Source organism: Nothoprocta perdicaria, unplaced genomic scaffold (assembly GCF_003342845.1).
Source record: "Nothoprocta perdicaria isolate Ctin4 unplaced genomic scaffold, notPer1 scaffold_122, whole genome shotgun sequence".
NCBI classification, from domain to species: Eukaryota; Metazoa; Chordata; class Aves; order Tinamiformes; family Tinamidae; genus Nothoprocta; species Nothoprocta perdicaria.
In genome coordinates this window covers 103586-122045 of record NW_020454339.1, presented here as the reverse complement: position 1 = coordinate 122045, position 18460 = coordinate 103586, and the positions used below count along the sequence as shown (strand labels likewise).

At 42.2% G+C, this 18460-nt stretch overlaps 2 protein-coding genes across 3 annotated transcripts in view; one reads left to right on the top strand and one right to left on the bottom strand.

The window, feature by feature from the left end:
• Window positions 1-2116, top strand: part of EBAG9 (estrogen receptor binding site associated, antigen, 9) — a 19312-nt gene extending 17196 nt beyond the window's left edge. For both annotated transcript variants that reach the window (XM_026054530.1, XM_026054528.1), the window contains exon 7: window positions 1574-2116. In XM_026054530.1, coding sequence (XP_025910315.1) covers window positions 1574-1694 — 121 coding nt within the window. In that variant the 3' untranslated portion in view covers window positions 1695-2116. The remainder of the gene's footprint in view (window positions 1-1573) is intronic.
• A 3183-nt stretch (window positions 2117-5299) lies between these two features.
• SYBU (syntabulin) overlaps window positions 5300-18460 on the bottom strand; it is a 39206-nt gene continuing 26045 nt past the window's right edge. The window contains exons 4-7 of the mRNA XM_026054552.1: window positions 11241-11343; window positions 8663-8866; window positions 7542-7691; window positions 5300-7341 (exon numbers count right to left, since the gene is read on the bottom strand). Of these exons, the coding sequence (XP_025910337.1) occupies window positions 6222-7341; window positions 7542-7691; window positions 8663-8866; window positions 11241-11343 (1577 nt within the window). The 3' untranslated portion in view covers window positions 5300-6221. The remainder of the gene's footprint in view (window positions 7342-7541; window positions 7692-8662; window positions 8867-11240; window positions 11344-18460) is intronic.

Genomic DNA, 18460 nt, shown 5'->3' with positions numbered 1-18460 from the left:
GTGCCACATGCTGTAGGTGTGCCTGCTTGAGCAGGAAGGTTGGACTAGATGATCTGTAGAGGTCCCTTCCAACCTTAAATATTCTGTGAATATTCCGTGAATACAGGGGATGGATGGCTTTGTGCATCCAYGGGGATGGCTGGCTTTGTGCTGATGTGCAGAACAGCAGGTCAAACCTGGAAAAATGTCTGGGCTTCTGTTAACTTCAGTGGGAACAGGGATTAGGTGCTTGCGTACCTGCAGATTGAGCTCTGAGTGCAAATGAGCGTCCATAAAAGCAGAGCAACAATAGGAAAATGATAGGAAATAAGGAAATAAAATAAGGAAAATGATAGATGCTACAAATGAACTAGAGGAAGCCATAAAGCTATTAAATAAGCATTATCTCTTCTTCCTCCACTGCTTTTCGATTATGTAGTCTTTATACCTCTAATGTTTCTAGGTTTCTTAAGCCCAGATTGACAGTGTTTGGGAATCTACAAAGAGGGTTGTTTTAAGGGATGATGATTTCTAATTCTGTGTGTGTGTCACACATTTGAGTGGAAATACACTGCTGATTTAGATTGATATGTTAACTGCCTTGTACATTATTTTATTTTAATTAGCTTTTCATTCTTCCTGAATCTGTATTAAATGTCACCTTTTCACTTTTATTTTTAAGCCATCTTGCATGTGCAACCTTGCAAGCTCTTCATATRCCTAGTGAACTGAAGGCACATCAAGATGGACCTGCTTGCACTATTTTCCTAATGCTAGGAAAAACAGAGGAGGGAGTTAGAGTCAGTCACTCAATCCAGTTGCTGCCCCTGTGCTGCACAGGGATTACTTCCCCCTCTCTAGCTGGAACTCAAGTGAGCTCATTCCAGCTCTCTGCCTCTCTGTTGCCACTGAAAGCCATTTCTGTAGCCAGATCCTTTGAGCTGGTGGATAATGTTGTCTGTAGTTCGATAGCTGTGATAAGAAATAGYGCATAAAGCATACACAGCCAAAGATTTCTGTTTCCTAAAGGGTGTTTTTGTATATCTGTCCTGAGTAGTAGAGTACATTATTGCAGAGCCTGGACAAGTGAATGGGAAAATTAGGAGTTAGCACCTCATCTGATTGTGATGAAGGTATTTGTAGTGCTTGAATTACAAAGAGGATAGTTATTTATGCAAAAGGAAGATAAAACTCAGTGTTCTAGGTAAGTTGAATTGTGTTGGTCTAAAATTGAGGGGATAGGTGTGATTTTGTTTTTGTGTATTTTTTGTTTTGTTTTTGTTTTGCTTTTACAGCTAAACAGATTTTTCTGAATAGCTCTAAGTTTTACAGCCATCCTTCATTCACAATAACCTGTTTATTCTGGATTTTCCAGAATGGAGTGTCTTTTAGATGGTAAATTTTTGAAGAACTATTCCTTAGATTAATCTGAGCAAAGGACAAATATTCTATCACAGTAACAACTATTCTGAGTGTAACTGCAGAAGGCTTTGAGGCTTTTTTGTATTAGCTGTAATATCSTATGGTAGAAACTTAAAATATACAGACAACTAGACTCTTGTTTTTAGCAATTCATTTTTTCCTCTAACTGCAGGCAGCAGAAGATGGCAGAAAGAGAAAAGAGAGCAGCAGAACAACAACGAAAGAAAATGGAGAAAGAGGCACAAAGGCTAATGAAAAAAGAGCAAAACAAAATCGGTGTTAAACTTTCCTAACAGAAATCAGGCATGAGTGGCAGTGCCAGTGAAAAAGAATTCCAGCTCTACACAAATGCATTATTGGTATTGATTTAAGTATTTCTAGGACTTGAACGCACTGCTTGGTTTTAATGCATTCTTCGGGTCATCTTGGAAGCCAGAAGTCTCCTAAAATACCTTGAACTACTAGTGGACAGATCTTTAATGGGGCGGGGGGGGAGCCACACACAAAATCATGCCTTGATGGAATGATGTTTCCTGCAATAGCTCTATTCCGGCATCCTTCTCTTCAAGAAAAGTGATTGAACAGGAATGTTGATTGAGAGACGCTCTTAATGAACAGCTCAAGCTTAGGAAAAGGAGTGTAAATATTCAGTGGTGGGGAATCTACTGTATTGTCTGTGCTTACCTGAAATATGTAATTAAAGAGTTTTAAAGAACCTTTGCTTCATGCTTGATATAAGATTGTCTGGTTTTGCCTTTCTTACACAAGTAAAAATACTCTAGTGTTTTCCATGGGCAATCGTATTGACCTGTGCAGAAGAAAATTGCTTCTCATGGATGACCTGCACACAGGTCCTCTGGTTCTACCTGCACGCACGACCTACCCTCACAGTATGTCTGTGAGATTTTAAAATTATCTGTTTCTTTTAGCTGCACTGATGAAGTATGGAGGTACAAGTTTCAGTTGTTTCAATATTGTTCTTACTTGAGTAGAGAAAGAAAACATAGACGGAGAGAAACCTATATGGCCTATTCATGATAAAATTAATTGGAAGCTATAGCTCATATTTAAAAAAAAAAAAAAAAAAGTGCTTATTTATGCAATTTCTAGGAGATTGCAAATAGTCTCTATTTGTTGAGAAATAAGAAATCATAGAATCACAGAATCCTTAAGATTGGAAGGGACCTCCAGAGATCACCTAGTCAAATCGTCCTGCACACGCAGGGTCCCCTGGAGCGCGGGGCACAGGGCTGCATCCAAGCGGGTGTGGAAGGTCTCCRGAGAAGGAAACTCCACAGCCTCTCTGGGCAGCCTGTTCCAGGGCTCTGTCACCCTCACTGTTCAGATTTTTTTTTTCTGAAGTTCCTGCAGAACTTCTGGAGCTTCAGTTTGTGGCTGTTTCCTCTAGTTCTGTCAGTGACCACCACTGAAAAGACCACCACATCCTCCTCACTGCTTCCCATGAGGTATTTATAGACACTGATCAGGTCCCCCCTCAGCCTTCTCCAGGCTGAACAGGCCCAGCTCCCTCAGCTTTCAGCAATGATTCTCAACCAAATCATGGGCTAGCGAGTGAAGCATTTGAAGTGCAGACCCTGTGTGCGTTAGGGGAACGGCTTCCTCTTTTAGCTGTACGTGTGTCCAGAGGCGCTGGCTGCTGTTTCAGGGCCGTGCGGYGCCGCTGGCAGCCCCTCCAGCGGCTCTGCTTTGCCCTTCCCTGGCAGACACCCCCTTTCCCTGTTCCAGTCTAGACAGCCGAGCACAGCTGCTTTAGACCTGACAACCATCTCGCCTGCCATGGTCCTCAGTAAAGGTTAAAATGACCTGCTGTTCTTGCAGGTAGTATTTTGTGTATTAAAAACCTAAGTGTTTGTATCTGCTTTCTCTTATTTATTCTACTAGCTGCGCCTTCCATCTGTTCTTTACCCTCAGCAGTTGTCAGAGCATTTTGCTCAAGCTTTATGTAGCTTCCCCTTTCGTAATATCTTTTTTCCTCACCTTGAAGTCAGTGAGGTATCGTGCCTTGTGTTCGATGCCATTTTCACTCTTCCCTGTTGCTGTAGCTGCCTCCTTTCCTCTTCCTGCACTTCACCTGTTTGCTGTTTCTTTTCTTGTTTTTCTTTAGAGAGATCTGGTCTTGTTTCCTTTCAGAGTTATGTCTGACGGTGCAGGACTGACCTGCGGTGATGACTGGAACTTCCTTCTTCCACCCTGCTGCCAGTGTCAGTATTTGGGTTGTCCTGTGCTCCGTTTATCTATCTGGAAGTTTGGAAGTAACGTGTGTTTGTTCTGCTCATTTAGGGTGCTACATGAATAAAAAACAGCCTTCATTCCAGCGCATTTCTAGAGCTGGGCTCTGGGAGATGTAAGGATTAGGTCATTTTGGGGAAGGAGAGGGAAGATGAGAAGAGTTTTGTGAATGTGGGCATAGGTGAGAGCGCAAGTGAATCTTCRGCAGTGAATAAAGGGGGCAGCCCCTCTGGTGCTTCAGGTTAGGCACTTCAGGCCTCTCCTTATGAAGGACATCCTGGGCTACCTGCATCCTTGCAATATGAAGGTTGAAAGGGAGAGGCTTGGAAACGATCTGAATTTTGAGATCAGGACAAGGATTTTTATTGATCTTGTGACGAGGACGCTGTAATATCATTAGAATCAACATCATCTGAGCAAAGTTAAATACATTTTGAGAGATGAGYGAACAGACAATTTTCAGGGACAGGAAACAAAATTTTCAGAGACAGGAAGCAACGCTGATGTAGTTATTCTAATGCTAATATGATGCTCAAGACATAGGCACTAACGCTGCTGAACACAGCCTGCTGGAATCACGGTTTGAAGTGACTTCAACCCACTGAATTTTTAAAAGGTGAGTGTAGGGAGCTTTGTGTGGTTTTGGTGCCTACTCACTACAAAAGAAATCCRTACAATCGCAACTGGTTGTCTCTCTTAACACTGAAGATGATTTTTTTTTTCTATTTTACCAGCACTCAAAGTGGATTTTGCTTAAACAGTGGAGCTAAAAGATACTGTAATCCTGCAGGAACCCACTTAAATCTTTGTTGCATTTAACTGGAACCCATGCTTCAGAACACAGGGATCACAGGAATATATATGGTGACTTTCTCCTGTCACGTTGTGTATCTCACCCTCCTGAGCGCTGTAAAGTCTCCCAAGGTGCTGGCTGCTCATTTCTGCCCTCTTGTACTTTTACTACCATCTCCCTCTTGTCCCACCACAGATCCATGTGTGAGTGCGGAGCGGGACGTGCTGCTGGCTGAGCTGCAGGGGCTCCCGGCGAGGCGACCTCAAGCCAAGAGGTGTTGGCCAAAGTCTGTGTGGGGCCAGGCTAACGGGGTCACGCTGCCCTCCTCTGAGCTACACACACATCTTGGTTTTGGAGAATTTGTGYTCTAAGGCCAGGCACCGCTCGGAGTGCATCCCCAGACTGTGTGACTCAGCTTTGTGGAGAAGACTTTCTGGATCTTTCTCAAGTGCCGGGAAGACTGATATCCTCCTGGAGAGCTGAAATACAGACTGAGAGGTCCCCAGAAGGGTGTAGGGTTAGGGATTAGGGCTCTTGAACCTGCTCACGCACAATGCAGGTGTCACGGAGGACGATGCCGCTCTGCAGACACCCCAGAGCCCTCCTCTCCTGCCCAGGGCCTCCTTGAAGCCATGCTCAGGTTTTCTCCATCCCGTTCTGTTCTCAGGGTGCTTCCAGGTCCTTATCTGCCCATACAGATCCTCCTCCCACTCCGTGTGCGCCCCTGTGGTATCCCCACCACGAAAATGAATATTCTGTTGAATGCTTTTGCTGAAATAAAAACCAACGCTCATGCTTTTTTTAACATGCTTACTGTATTTTTAATAATAAACATATTTTAGAATAAAGCAATTAAATAACCAATAAGTTAATAGACAATACATTTATAAAGAGTATTTCACAGGGCTCAAATGACTATCAGGTTCCAATACATTTAAGACCTTAAAACAACATTAATATTCAAAGTGTATCCACGTCCACATTTATCATTGTAACAAGATTCAAGACTCCCAACAACTTACAATTTTGGTTACAGTCCCCTTAAAAGCACAAGACCAGTGGAACGCTCGAGCAAATGTGTAATTTAAGAGCACTACACGAGACAGGCATAAGCTATGTGCTGGAAGCTGCCTTGGAAATACGGATTTGCTAAATCGAATTGACAATTCAGACTACAAATGGAAAGCGCCAGCATGCTTTCAAGAGTACACGTGTGATACACTTAGTGGAAACAAGTCTCCATGTCACTTAACGCTGCAGTTTCACAAATGTTTTTGGTTACTGCTGCCTAAGGAAAATTCCCGCCCTCTCTGGCATTTGTCCCTGCTTGCATCCCTGAGCCAGCAGAGAGGCTTCGTGCACTTGCTCAGTGACGCAGCCAGGGAAACAGACTGACCTTTAAAACCGATTGAGCAAACACGTACACAGAGTGCTTGGTGTGACCCTCCTTCCTTCTCCTGGTTGCTTCTYGCTGTGCTGATGTGAGGGAACCCAGAAGATACCAGCACAGGGGAGGGCCACGTGGCYGGCAGCAGACAGGGCTGTTTCTGTAGGCAGCAGTACTGGCTTGTGCCAGTGAAAAACATCTTGTGGAACTACAGCGTTGAACCTCTCTGTTGTGAAACAAGGAACATGTTTTGAACCAAGTTATAGTGCAAATCAAATAGTCACGAGCAAAATGATGGACTCTTACATAAAATACTATATCTTTTTATCATCTATCTAAATCCTTCTTTCCCTCTTCCCCAGCCAATCGRTGCCCAGTAACAGATGGAATTTAGGTTTTGTTTCTGAAGGGCGCACGACGTAAAGAGTGCAGGGCCACCAAGCAGCAGCCACGAAGTAATGCTCCAATATTATAAATGGGATCTATTCCTCCTCTCTGAGTACTGAATGCCCACATGATGCTTGGTACAACAGGGGCTGCTACAGCCAGAACATCTACAAGGAGACGGCTACTCCAGTATCTCTTCACAATTCCTGTCTGAGAGAAAGTATTGACGTGCTCAAAAGCTTGCCCATGAGGCTCTATAAAATCAAGTTCTTTCATGACCCGGTTTTCGTTAACTTCGTAATCCGCTGYGCTGCATGGAGGCTCCATAGGAGACAAAAGAATGGCAGAGTTTGGATCACTTGGAGTTAGGTCTATTACTACACCAGAATCACTGAGGCTTTCAGAAGGAAAATCATCCAATTCTTTCAGCAGGAAAGGTGGATCAACAGGAGTGACCTCTTGAGACCTGAGGATATTCTGAATGAGCTGCTTCACATCTAGGTTATATGGCACCACATCTGTCTGGATGGCCTGTTCCACCACCATCATGTCGTTGCTGCTTTCCTCCCTTTCCAGGGAAGAAAGAGATTTTTCATCCGGAACATTTTCAAGTACTTCCTGACTCCCAGCAGAACTGAAGAGAAGTTGATCACCCAAGTCAGAAGTTGTGGTAGTTGAACCCTCTTCATATGAATCAGTCCCGTTAGTCTTGTCTTCGCTTAGGAGCAGCCCGCTGTCTTCCACCCCCGGCAGTGCTTCCCGCTCTTCTGCAGCTGGGCTCTCTGGCATTTTGGAATCCAACTCTACTGACTTCTCCGGTGAGTCGCACATGTAGTCCAGGCCCTGCTCATCCCGCAGAGAGCCGCTCTGCGCCATCTCCATGCTGTGAAGCAAAGACTCCAGCTTCTTGTTTTGAATGTTTATGTCTATGAAGTATTTCTGGATGCCTTTGTCTTTCTCAGCCAAGCTATCCTTCATTGTTTCAATAACCTGCTTGAGTTGCTTAATTTCCTTTTTCGCTTCTTTTAAGGCCAGCTGTGCCTCCACACGATGACACTCTTCTTCAATCCAGTCTTCCCTCATGCGTCCCAGCTGAGCCTTGAGCTCTTGTATTTCTGTTTCCCTGCAGCAAAACAAAAATTTTGTAACTCTTTTGCTGGTGGGTCAATTAAAGAAACAGAGACTGACCATTTTTTAAATTCTTTAGTTAAAACTTCTGTGAGGACCAAAAATGAGGAATATATTCTGGACTCACCCCCCTCAAATTCTTCTGAATAAATCTAACCTCATCTTTATAACTCTGATTTCTGAAATGGAATGTACCTTTCTTTAAGTTTGCTCTCAGATTCTTTCAGCTTTGTTTTCAGATGTCGCACCGTAACTTCCTTCTGCTGCAGAGGAGTCAAATACTGCTCTGGACTTGGTGCCTTAATGCCATGGTTCTCACCACAAGACAGGTATCTTCCTGATCGCCTAAGAAGAAATAAAACAAACAAATCAAACACCACATAACATCACTCCGACAGTTCCTCAGTCTTGRCAGAAAGATATCACATTGACTGATACGAAGGTGAGTTTACACTTGACTCATTTGAACTTCTTTTACAGTCAGTACAAGTTACTCAGTCTGGCAAATCAAAGTACTTGAGGAAACTGCTGATTTTTGRCTAGATTAAAAAAAAATAGTTTCTTGTACTTGGTTTCAGTGCAAATACATCAAATATTTGACTTCAAAATATCTAAACATCCCTGCATCTAAAATGGGTGGAGTGTTCTGTTCACAGTAGACAGCAAGGACATTTGCAAGAGCACCTGGCTGTAGATGTTGCTGAGTATGTTATTTTAAGAATTCAGTTTGACTCCACCTGTGAACTATGAAGTCAAGACAGTTTCATCCTGTCTATCTTTAGGTGTATATCCTGGATGGAAGCCACACTCAATTCAGTGGCAATTCTGTCTCTGTAACAGGGGAGATGTCCTATGGCATGTATCTGTTTTATTTTCTGTACATGAAGTTGTGTTCCTTAGGTAGGTGTGTAAGTCTAAGTTCAATTTTTGCATGAGTATATAATATGTTCTGTACCACCTAAAAAACACCCTGAAGCAAAATGGAGCCTTTTATATGAAAGAGCCAGTAGAGCCACATGCGATTTGATGGTATGAAACCACATGAAAGATCCTGCCTTGGAGTGAAAACCAGSTCCAGGAGCCCTTTGACTAAGAGTAGCACTGAGTTTTACAGTGCTGAAACAATCAAGCTCTCACATTGGGAGAAAAATGTGGAATGCAGCAACTTGCTGATTGCCCAACCACCAGTATGCCAAGTCACTGCTATGCTGAGCAGCAAGATGACTTGCTCACCAAGCCAGGCAGCTGGTTCCACATTTGAGGGTGGAGAAGGTAAGTCAGTACACTGAATAGTGGAKGGTGACATTAACACTTGCCTCATGACTGGGCTGTTGCCACTTCCTTTGTAGGAGCCTGAGTTACTGCTACTAGTTGAAGAAAACCCATAATCCTGGGGGTTGTTACCAGGATTCAGCTGACTTCTGTAGAGTGCTAACAAAAGCTCCTTTTCACGGGAGATAGGGGGGCTGCTCCCAGACTTGCTGGATGAAGATCCGTTATTCCGACCACAAGAGCCACGACTAGAGGGGGAAACAAAAATATTAAACATATTAGAATAATCCTTATCACACAACCCATCCTATTATTTATTTTAAAAATAACTTTGTCTATGGCTGTCTCAAATACATAAATAGTAGTGAGTGGCTGGGAAGAAAGAAGGTCTTGATGTCATCAGCTATTGCACAGTCTTTTACTGACTGTGAGGGTCCTAGTTTGAATTATGTGATCCAGGGACACCCCTGGCACTTTCACATTTCCCTGTTTATAGCACAGCTCATAGTGATTCCATCAGCTCCTCCATGTTCTCTGATCCTGACTCCTTTAAGTAATTAGAGGACTGCAATCTTCACTTGTTCCAAAAGAATCACRTTTCAGCATTTCCTTGCCAGGCCTGCAAAGAGATGCCTGTCCTTGGAGCGAGATGGGGCTTGCTGCAAGAGCGCTTTCACAGCCCTCAGCAAGCAGCCCGAGGGATCACAGCGTGCACTGAAAACACATTTTGTTTGAGCCACTGTTCTTTTGTGCCTTTGGCATACTGGGTGCTTCAGCTGTCATTGTTAGCTATTCCTTTGCTTAGATACAGTGCGAACCCTACTGAGGGAAGGCTGAAATGCTATTAAAAGAGACAAAGAAAAGTACAGTTCTTATTTTTCTTCCACTTTCACCCATACATATCTACCTTTATTTTCCCAGTCTTTATTAAATAATCTGACTGTTGATTGTGTGTGTTCGAAAGCAATTCATATCTGAACTATTCAACGACTGCCCAAGAACTGGGGCACTCTGAAAACAGCTTTTAGAGCTGCATTTTTGTTTTGTTCACTTGATTTGCTCTCCTACTGTGCTGACTGTAGAGACCTTCAATCTCTCTCAAAAAAAATTTGTTGTTCTAAATGGTAATGAAGGAAAAAGGGCAGGTTTCAAAAATATGGAAAAAGGCAAACCCAGCCAATGAAGGAGAAGGATAGAGCATAAAAAATAAATACCACAGAATTAGGAAGCAAAATCACATCTTAAAATTGTCTGAACTGGTTTCCTCCCTTCTCTAGAAATGGAACACTTTATAAGGAACAGATGCTTGAGTGGCTGTGCTGCAAACCTTCATCCCAGTGCTGTGGCTTGGGGGATTTTATAATTATTTTACAATAAAGTGCAAGACTGTGGTTTGCGACAGCATTGAAATGTTTCGTAGCGAGTTAAGTCAAACAGTTAAAATGAATCTATTATGAAGGAGATATCTCTTTTTGTTCTGTACTGTACAGCATCTTTTTTTTTGCGTAAGGAAGAATCTGCACATAATGTAGTAACAGCAATGCATTTGGAGAAGCATTATTACAGGGGAGATCCAGCCAATTAAGTAGGGCAGTATGCTCTAATTTAAAGCTATATTTAAACACACAGCCAACATACGCAATTACATAGTCTCTTACTGAAAAAGTAAAGGTCATTTTAGGACTTGCCATTAAATTTGGTGCTGCTTTTCCTCAACCAATACCCTACCGGCAAGATTTACTCTAGGAAGAGCTTAACTGCTGTTTATTTTTCTAACAGTGTCCTGACACAGACAGAAAGCTCTTGGCTAAGCATCCTTCTACCCTCCCTGTACGTGTGGAGACGCCCGTGTGCCTGGAGCATATGGGCATCCCGCTGTCCCTGCCCGGCTGCCTGCCAGCCCCGCTCCGGGACTGCACAAAGGGCAGGAAACAAATCCTTCAGCTTGAACTCCTTCCACCCACTCAAAACCTGCACCCAGCAGGGACTGCGTGGGCAGAGCGCAACGTGCGCTGCTCGAGCCAACCCCCTGGGAATCTGCAGCAGTTCTCATGTGAGACAGAGAAAACTTACAGAAATCTTGTATGTAATGCTCATTTACATGACAATGTTTTTTTTTTTTTAATTTGTGTTTAGTTTATTCATATAAAGGTTACATAAGTGCTACAGAAATGAGCATAAAAGACAAAATTGTCAGCTTCTTCCTACGGAAAATAAGGCCATGATCTACCTGTCGAGGTGCTCTCTGAGCTGACAATTTATCACAGAAAAAAGACATAATGGTACAAAGCCCTCCTGTTAATATCCAGCTGTTTCTCCCCCTATTTCCACCAATGCCTTTTTTACTATAGTTGGCTGAATTGCAAATGCTCATTATGAATAAATAAAAAGGTGCTGGCGAGCTGATCTTACAGCACACTGACAATTTTTGTTCTCCAAATACCACATTTTTGCTCTCACATCRCAATTCTGACTGATGTAAGTACTGCCAGAGAGCACACTGTCCTCCAAATTGTTTTAAAACTCGCAGTAGCAATACTATAGTTACTAGCTGCAAGGCATTAAGTAGTAGTCTCTCTCTGTAGTACTTGAAAAACGTAGAGCACAAGATGCTTTGCTTACTTGCGAGAAAAAGAAGATCTCTTGCTTCCAGCAGCAGACATATGGATTTCAGGAGCTGAAATACTGCCTGTGCTGCTTGAAGAGCTAAAATCAGCTTCACTCCCTAGAAAGGAAAAGGAAAGAGTACAACATGATGGAAATTATAACTCAAAGGCTGTTCCCAAACKAACAGTGAATCACAAGCATCCTTCCTTTGTCTGTCTTGTGTGAATTTTAAAAGTTGCATGAATTTTCAAATGTCCCTGGGGACAAGCACTGGAAACATTCCAGGTTTTCAACAATTCCTCAAAATTGAGAACTCAACAAGAGCAGCCAAAAAAAGAAGGGCACAAAACTTGTACTACAGAAACCATTTTAAAAGTAGGCTAAAAATATTTGTTATGACAATGTGTTTACTTTCTCACAATTATCAATATACGAATGAGGTTGCAGGGTTGCAGAGTTCACAGTGATTAAGAACATTTGATTGTAACTATCTCTCTTCCTGTAAACCACCAACCTGTCCTTTTCTGCTGAGATGACATACACGTTTATAGACTACTAGAACAAATAGATGTATATATCTATATACGTATATATGTGTTTGTGTATGTGAGTATATATACGTATATATGGGAGTATATATATGTATTTTGATTTTCATGTGGCACAGAAGCATAAGACAATTCTAACAGATTTTAAATAATCCAATAATAATGTGAGGCTCTTGAGTGCTTCTTGGCTCTTAAGTCACACTATYTTATTACTGACTTTCTATGGATTACAGTTTTATTTTCCGAGCTCTGTTTTATACACAAAAAAATGTACTCCTTTTGCCAAAGCCAGAAGGTAAATTTACTAAGAGAATCCTATCATCTGGAAGAAAAAAGGTTGTTAGCTTTTCTTAATCTCATTTTGTCACACAAATGGCAAATGTTATGTGTATCCACATCCAATGCTCTAGAGTCACAATGATGGACTGTACCTCTATTTCAGAAATAGAAATAACTTTCTGACATGCTTTAATAACAGCTCATCAGCAGGAAGAAAAACCATAGTTTACCCAGCAYCTTTCAGGCATTTCAATGCACCTTGCAGCTAGAGACTATCCCAGCATCATCCAAATCATATCCAGAAGTTGTGGAAGGGATTTGCCCAAGACCATTGAGCACGTGTGTGGCACCAACCCCTGTGAGCTCCCTGCTCTCTGCAGAAGAGCTCTTCTCTTTTTTTTCTTTTCTTTTCTTTTCTTTTCTTTTCTTTTCTTTTCTTTTCTTTTCTTTTCTTTTCTTTTCTTTTCTTTTCTTTTCTTTTCTTTTCTTTTCNTTTTTAATTTTTCTCACCTCTCTAAGTCACTTTTCCACGAGGGGGAGATGCAGCTTCAATTTCCACTGTGACAAATAAAACCTCTAAAATCAGAGACAGCTAAACCTTTAGCACAGTTGACTGGTCCATCTTAGGCTCCTGAATGCTCTGGATTGCAAAAAAAGGCACTGTTAGAGGATGCTTTCGCACACACAGCCTTAAGCTGGAGCAATCACTTAGCAAAAGATGTCAGCCACTTATGGTCACAGCACTCTCTGAACATACATGTTCTCATCTAACCCAGTAYAGTTTCCTAATTTCACAAAGTCCAAGTGCTAGAATATGCACTACTCATTACTCCAACCTGTACATTCAATCTCAGAAAGAATTATTCTGTCTTTTTTATCCTTGGCAAGGAAAGCGCTGCCCTTCCTGTGTTTTCTTTTTGCCTGTTTGAATGTTGCAGGATCAAGCTGGTGTCGTGCGTGTGTTCTCTTTTATCAGTTCCAAGTCCATGGGATATAAATCGGATTGCTTTTGTTTACCCATCACAGGCACGGAAGCAAATAAGTTTAAGAAGCTCAAGAACAAACTCAGACTCAGCCTATTCTCAATTATTAACTGGGCTCCCTTCTGATGACTGAATATTACCAAGTCTAATCTCAAAATGCACTGCCTGGTTCTTGAAAACAGTATCTTGTGGATCCAATTTTATTCCTTCCAATCGGTTCCGTACCTGCTATAACATCCCTGAGCTATCAGCTCCGTAGTGACCCRCGTTGTTACAGTCCTAACTGAACAGGGACCACATGCAAAGATAGAGGGGGATGCAGGGGGAGCAACAAAGCCACTCTGTTTCGTAGAATATTTATATCATGCCCGCAAATGCAGATGGCAGCGATCCTCTCCTTGGGGAAACAAAATGACTGCGGGACATAAGGTCCAAGGCCGCAATAGAGTTTTCCTGATGAACAGAACACTCTCCTCTAGGTGATTAAACCCATGCAGAATACTGCTCAGCACCATGGTAATCCCAAATCCAGTTCAACACACAGGACCTCAGACATAGATTTCACACCTCCAGTGTCTGGGCCCCCAACACATTCCCCTCCTTGCAAGATGCCAACAGCTTCTCACAGGCAAATGCTGGCTCTGACACAGAGAACGTGAGCCTGTGTGGAGGCTCCTCTGTGATTACTTAATCAGAGCCGACCACACCATAATCAGATAGTGTTACTGAAAGCATTTCAAGGAAGCAAGGCTTAATAATAGCCTCTCCCTGACCTGTTTGGCTTGGAACACAGTGCTGGGAAGGGCTGCCAAGCTAGGTACTGCAGATAAGATTTAGCAGAGCCCGGAAATGCAACTGCCTCCACTTCTGAGGTTTCTGAAAGCCTGAAACACATTTGCAACAGGAGCTGCTTCTTTGAGGCAAGAACTAACCTCTCTGGCCCCAATTCCACTAACAGTTATGCACATCCTTTATTCGTGCCTAAAATTAGGCACTGTGTATTTATAGGATCTTYCAGGGTTTTTTTGTAAATGAAAGAGGTCACAGTTAGTGGTGTTGCCAAGTGTGACAGCTGATGTTCAAGGCAGCTCACACACAGATGTACTTGACAGTAATGGTACTAAGAGATTTTAAAACCCTTTCTCCCCTCTGGTGAGCATTTCTCTATAAAATAAGGCATTTACCCCTGTACAGTATAAACTGTAACATAACCTCATGCATGTGAAAAAGTTCCAAATGATTAGACTAAAATGCATAAAAAAGAGGAAAAGTTCAAGCAATATTTGTAACTGAAATGATGACAGCTGATCAGCTCATCTTTAGTTCTAATTTTTCTAAGCAGCACCTCCAGGAAAGACAAAAGCTTCTGACTTTATGTTGTTCCTGACAGAATATTTGTGTACATAACAAGCAATGTGAACCATTCTTCACAGGCACTCATACACGTAAGGCAAAGGAGGTGAAAAGAAGTGGTGAGCCTGCTTTAGCATTTCAGGCTTTTTCTTCAGAAAACTCCCTTAAAAACGACCAGTTCCAAAAGCAATGCCTCCTGCTGGGAAAAGCACTTGCTTGCCAGTGTGATGAGGGGTCTTAGACCTTACTTATTTGACTTATTATTACTATACTTAAGACTTACCTTAGACTTACTGTTCCATTTTATGTGAAACTGCAGATTCAAACAGAAGTCATCCTGGGAGCAAGGAGCAGGAGGGGTGTCCCCTGCATGTTGGTGCTCTTATCACTCGGCTACAGGGGCTCCTGATGCTCTCCTGCYGTTGCCTCCTGCTCTCCACTGCTATTGTCTGGAGCACGTGGGATGTGCTGGGGATACCCAAGGGGTTTTTGCTCTCAACTCAGACCTCTCATGAGCAAATGCCCTAATGGCTCAGCCGCATTCACACTCAGGCTGATGCGAATCCTGCCCTTCCCTCGTAATCCAGGGCCGCCTCACCACTTGCTTACTGTTCCAACCAAAAGAACAGCTGACCGTAGGGTCCGTAAGAGCTGGTGGCTTGGGCATTGGCAAACGTGCCATCAGAAAGGTGCAAAAATTTCAGTCTGTGTCTCCTGTAAATTATTCCAGCCTGCTGGATGAGCAGATTTCCAGCCCCATGTCAGATTTCAAGCCCAAGCTGCAACACAGATTCTAGTTCCCTGCATTTCRATCTGCACTCCATGTACAGACCATCTCTTTAATTCACACTGCTGGTTGTGTGATCTAAACTGATTTGTAATTTGGATTTTTGATCATCTTGTTGGTTTACTTGTCTTACTTTGGAAAAAGGTTCATTATCAATTAATGTAGTCAAGTTCTTATCAAACAACTTTCTGATCTCATCCAATAGTCTCGACAGTAATCTAAAATGCATTAATGCAAATTAGGAACACTGCAGATCTTAAAATGAATACAGAATGTGACTTGTGTATGGTGTAAAACCACAGTCAGTTAAACTCTTCCCYAAACACACTAATCTCTACAAACTAATTACTGACATTGGCAGCGAGCTGTAATGTCTATTCTTCATATTGCTGTGATCTAAGACTGTTTTCTATAATTGTGGTTTTAACTCATGGATTTGTAGGGTAGCTACAAGAGGATGACAGAACAGACAAAGAGCATTTCATTTTTTTTTTTCTGCTTTAGCTATTTCAAGGAGATCTGTCTTAASGAACTCAACCTAACCTGGGTATTTTTTGTACTTATTTTATACATAYTGTATATATAATTTGAGCTGTTCCAACAACACTTTTAAAATGGCTCCCATATTTTTCCTCTTTAGAGCATGAAATAATCCTTGTGAGGGGGGAACTTTTGTTCACTGAGCAGAAGGGAAGAGTGTGGGGAAACTTGGGAATCTTCCCGCTCAAACATGGACGCTCCTTGGATCATAGTTGGAGGGATGCTACTTTGCTGCAGCAACTAGCACCATATTTATTCCTTCACTATAAATATAGAGATTGGGTATTTGAACAATATACTGATAGTGATATGATACTCAGCTTGCATTTGACAGTTTTATAAAAAGATGTGTAAATGCACCTATACACAGATGTCTTTTATGAGTAAGTGTAATCTGTCACTCCAGGAGAAATTTTAATATATCTGGCATGGAGCTATTTGATCTATTCCAAGGGAAATGAATAGGCTGGTCAGGAGTATTTTTAGGAAATGTCATCTTTGGCAGGCATGACTTAGCAGTACCCAGAAAGGGAGTGAACTTCATCACTGCCTGGGAAAACATCCCAATCCTCAAGTCACTTTCGTGACAGTTTTTTAACATCGGCCTTTCAGAGGCCATTCCAATCCATCTCCTAAATCTGGTTCCAATAAGCAAGTAAGAGAGAGGCTGCCTGGCTTGTAGCAGTTTACTGCACAGGCAAGCATCCACAGTATACATGCAAATCCATAAAATTGTGTGCTAAACCAGATTCAGTCGAAAGCTTTTGCACAATCACCCTTGAYATGAGACATATGGTTTTCATTATAATGTAAATAAAACATTTTAAATCAGCTTGACATAATTTCAATAGGGAAGATAAAAACAAGGGAAAGAGAAACATATCTGGGAGGCAACTGACTAAACAACTCTGCAGTTCCAGGGATAGAAAGCAAATATTTACTATAATGCACACACTGAAATGATTACAGGAACTAATTGTGTTCAAGTGCTATTTACTGAACAGAACCACAAAACTCTTGCCTGGATACTGACTGGTTGCCTAAACTCTTATTTTAAAGGAATAAAGTGAAGGTAGTTCGGAGTGTAGTTCACATTTCTTTGCAAGTCTTTTTTTTTTTTTTTTTTTTTTTTTTTTTCCAACAGCACTTACCATTAAAAAGTACTAATTACAGACATGAAGGGTGTGCTTTTCAGCTTATTAATCCTTGAGGGTTTGTGGTCACATTACATCTTTTTGCCAACTTTAGGAAACAATCACAGCCTGCTCACTTCCTGGATTTCAAAAGCTAATAGCTTGCTATTATTTACAGAATTAGAAAAGTGAGGAGTAAGAGATCTGTAATGACTCAATACAAAGCAAAGGCAAGGCTCAAAATATTAATAAAATATGAAAGAATATGAGATCAGAATTTTTGTTTCCTTTATATAATGGTATATATGAGGTGCTACCATAAAGTAGCTTTACTATTTTGTTACTTGCTGGTTCAATGAGCGGAATCTTAAAGCATCAGACACGAATGCATAAATGTTGCCCAATTCCTAGACCAAAATGGTCAAAAACGGCCCAAAAACAGACACATCTGCCAGCGGGAGGCTGCAGAGCATCTCCCTGTCACACCATCGGGGAGAGGGCGCAGGGCTGGGGTGTCCCTGAGCACCCATGTCCCCTGACCCATCACCCACGAAGCCCCTGCCCCCTTCCTCAGGGCTGCCCACGGAACCCGCTCCGTGTCAGGAGYGCCCACTCACCCGAGGAAGCGGCGGCGCGCGGGCACACGCCGGCTCCATCGCCGCGGTTCCACCTTGCAGCGGCGACCGCCGAGGCGCTCCGTCTGCCGGCCGTCACCGCGGCRCAGGGCGCAGCAGCGCGCTTGGCAGAACCAACATCTTCAGTCCAGAGCCATGCACACTCACCTGGGAAAGGGGCAGCAACATCTAGCCGCTGGCTCTTCCAGCTCCTACGGTTCCTGGGTTTTTTAATTCTTATTTTATTATTATTATTACTACTATTATTTCGGTTATTTATTGCAACAAGGATGGAGAATGTACTTCTCTCTCCCAGGCTCCTCCTCAGCTCTTAACAGTAATTTAGGGTGAGAAGCAAAATGGCACTTACTCACCTAAAACCTACCTTCGCCTATTTAGCTGATGGCTTTGTAAGGAAATGAAATCAAACAATTGAGATTTGCATGACTAAAACAAACGCATGCCCTTAACCTTCCATGGTTAAGGAATATCCATATGGAATATCCATAGATATCCATATTCCATATCTATGTAACTATAGATATAAAAACCATCTGCAGGTGAGGAGAAACTTCTTTACTGTTAGGGTGACAGAGCAGTGGAACAGGCTGCCCAGGGAGGTTGTGGAGTCTCCTCGTCTGGAGGTCTTCAAACCTGCCTGGATGCCACCCTGTGCCACATGCTGTAGGTGTGCCTGCTTGAGCAGGAAGGTTGGACTAGATGATCTCTAGAGGTCCCTTCCAACCTTAAATATTCTGTGATTCTGTGAAAAACACAAAGAATTTATTGACATGTCCACTCAGTACTGCTTTGTTGAAAGTAAGTACTCTGAGGGAAACTAATATTCTTAGGTGAACCATTTAGTCATTAAAAAAAAGTCCGCCAACTTTGAAACTCTTAGGAATTGAAGCCAAACTTGTCCAGATTTTTAACTTTTTCTTTGAAATGATGCTTTCATTTTGGAAACTGATGCTTTTTATTCTTTCCCGTTTTAAAGG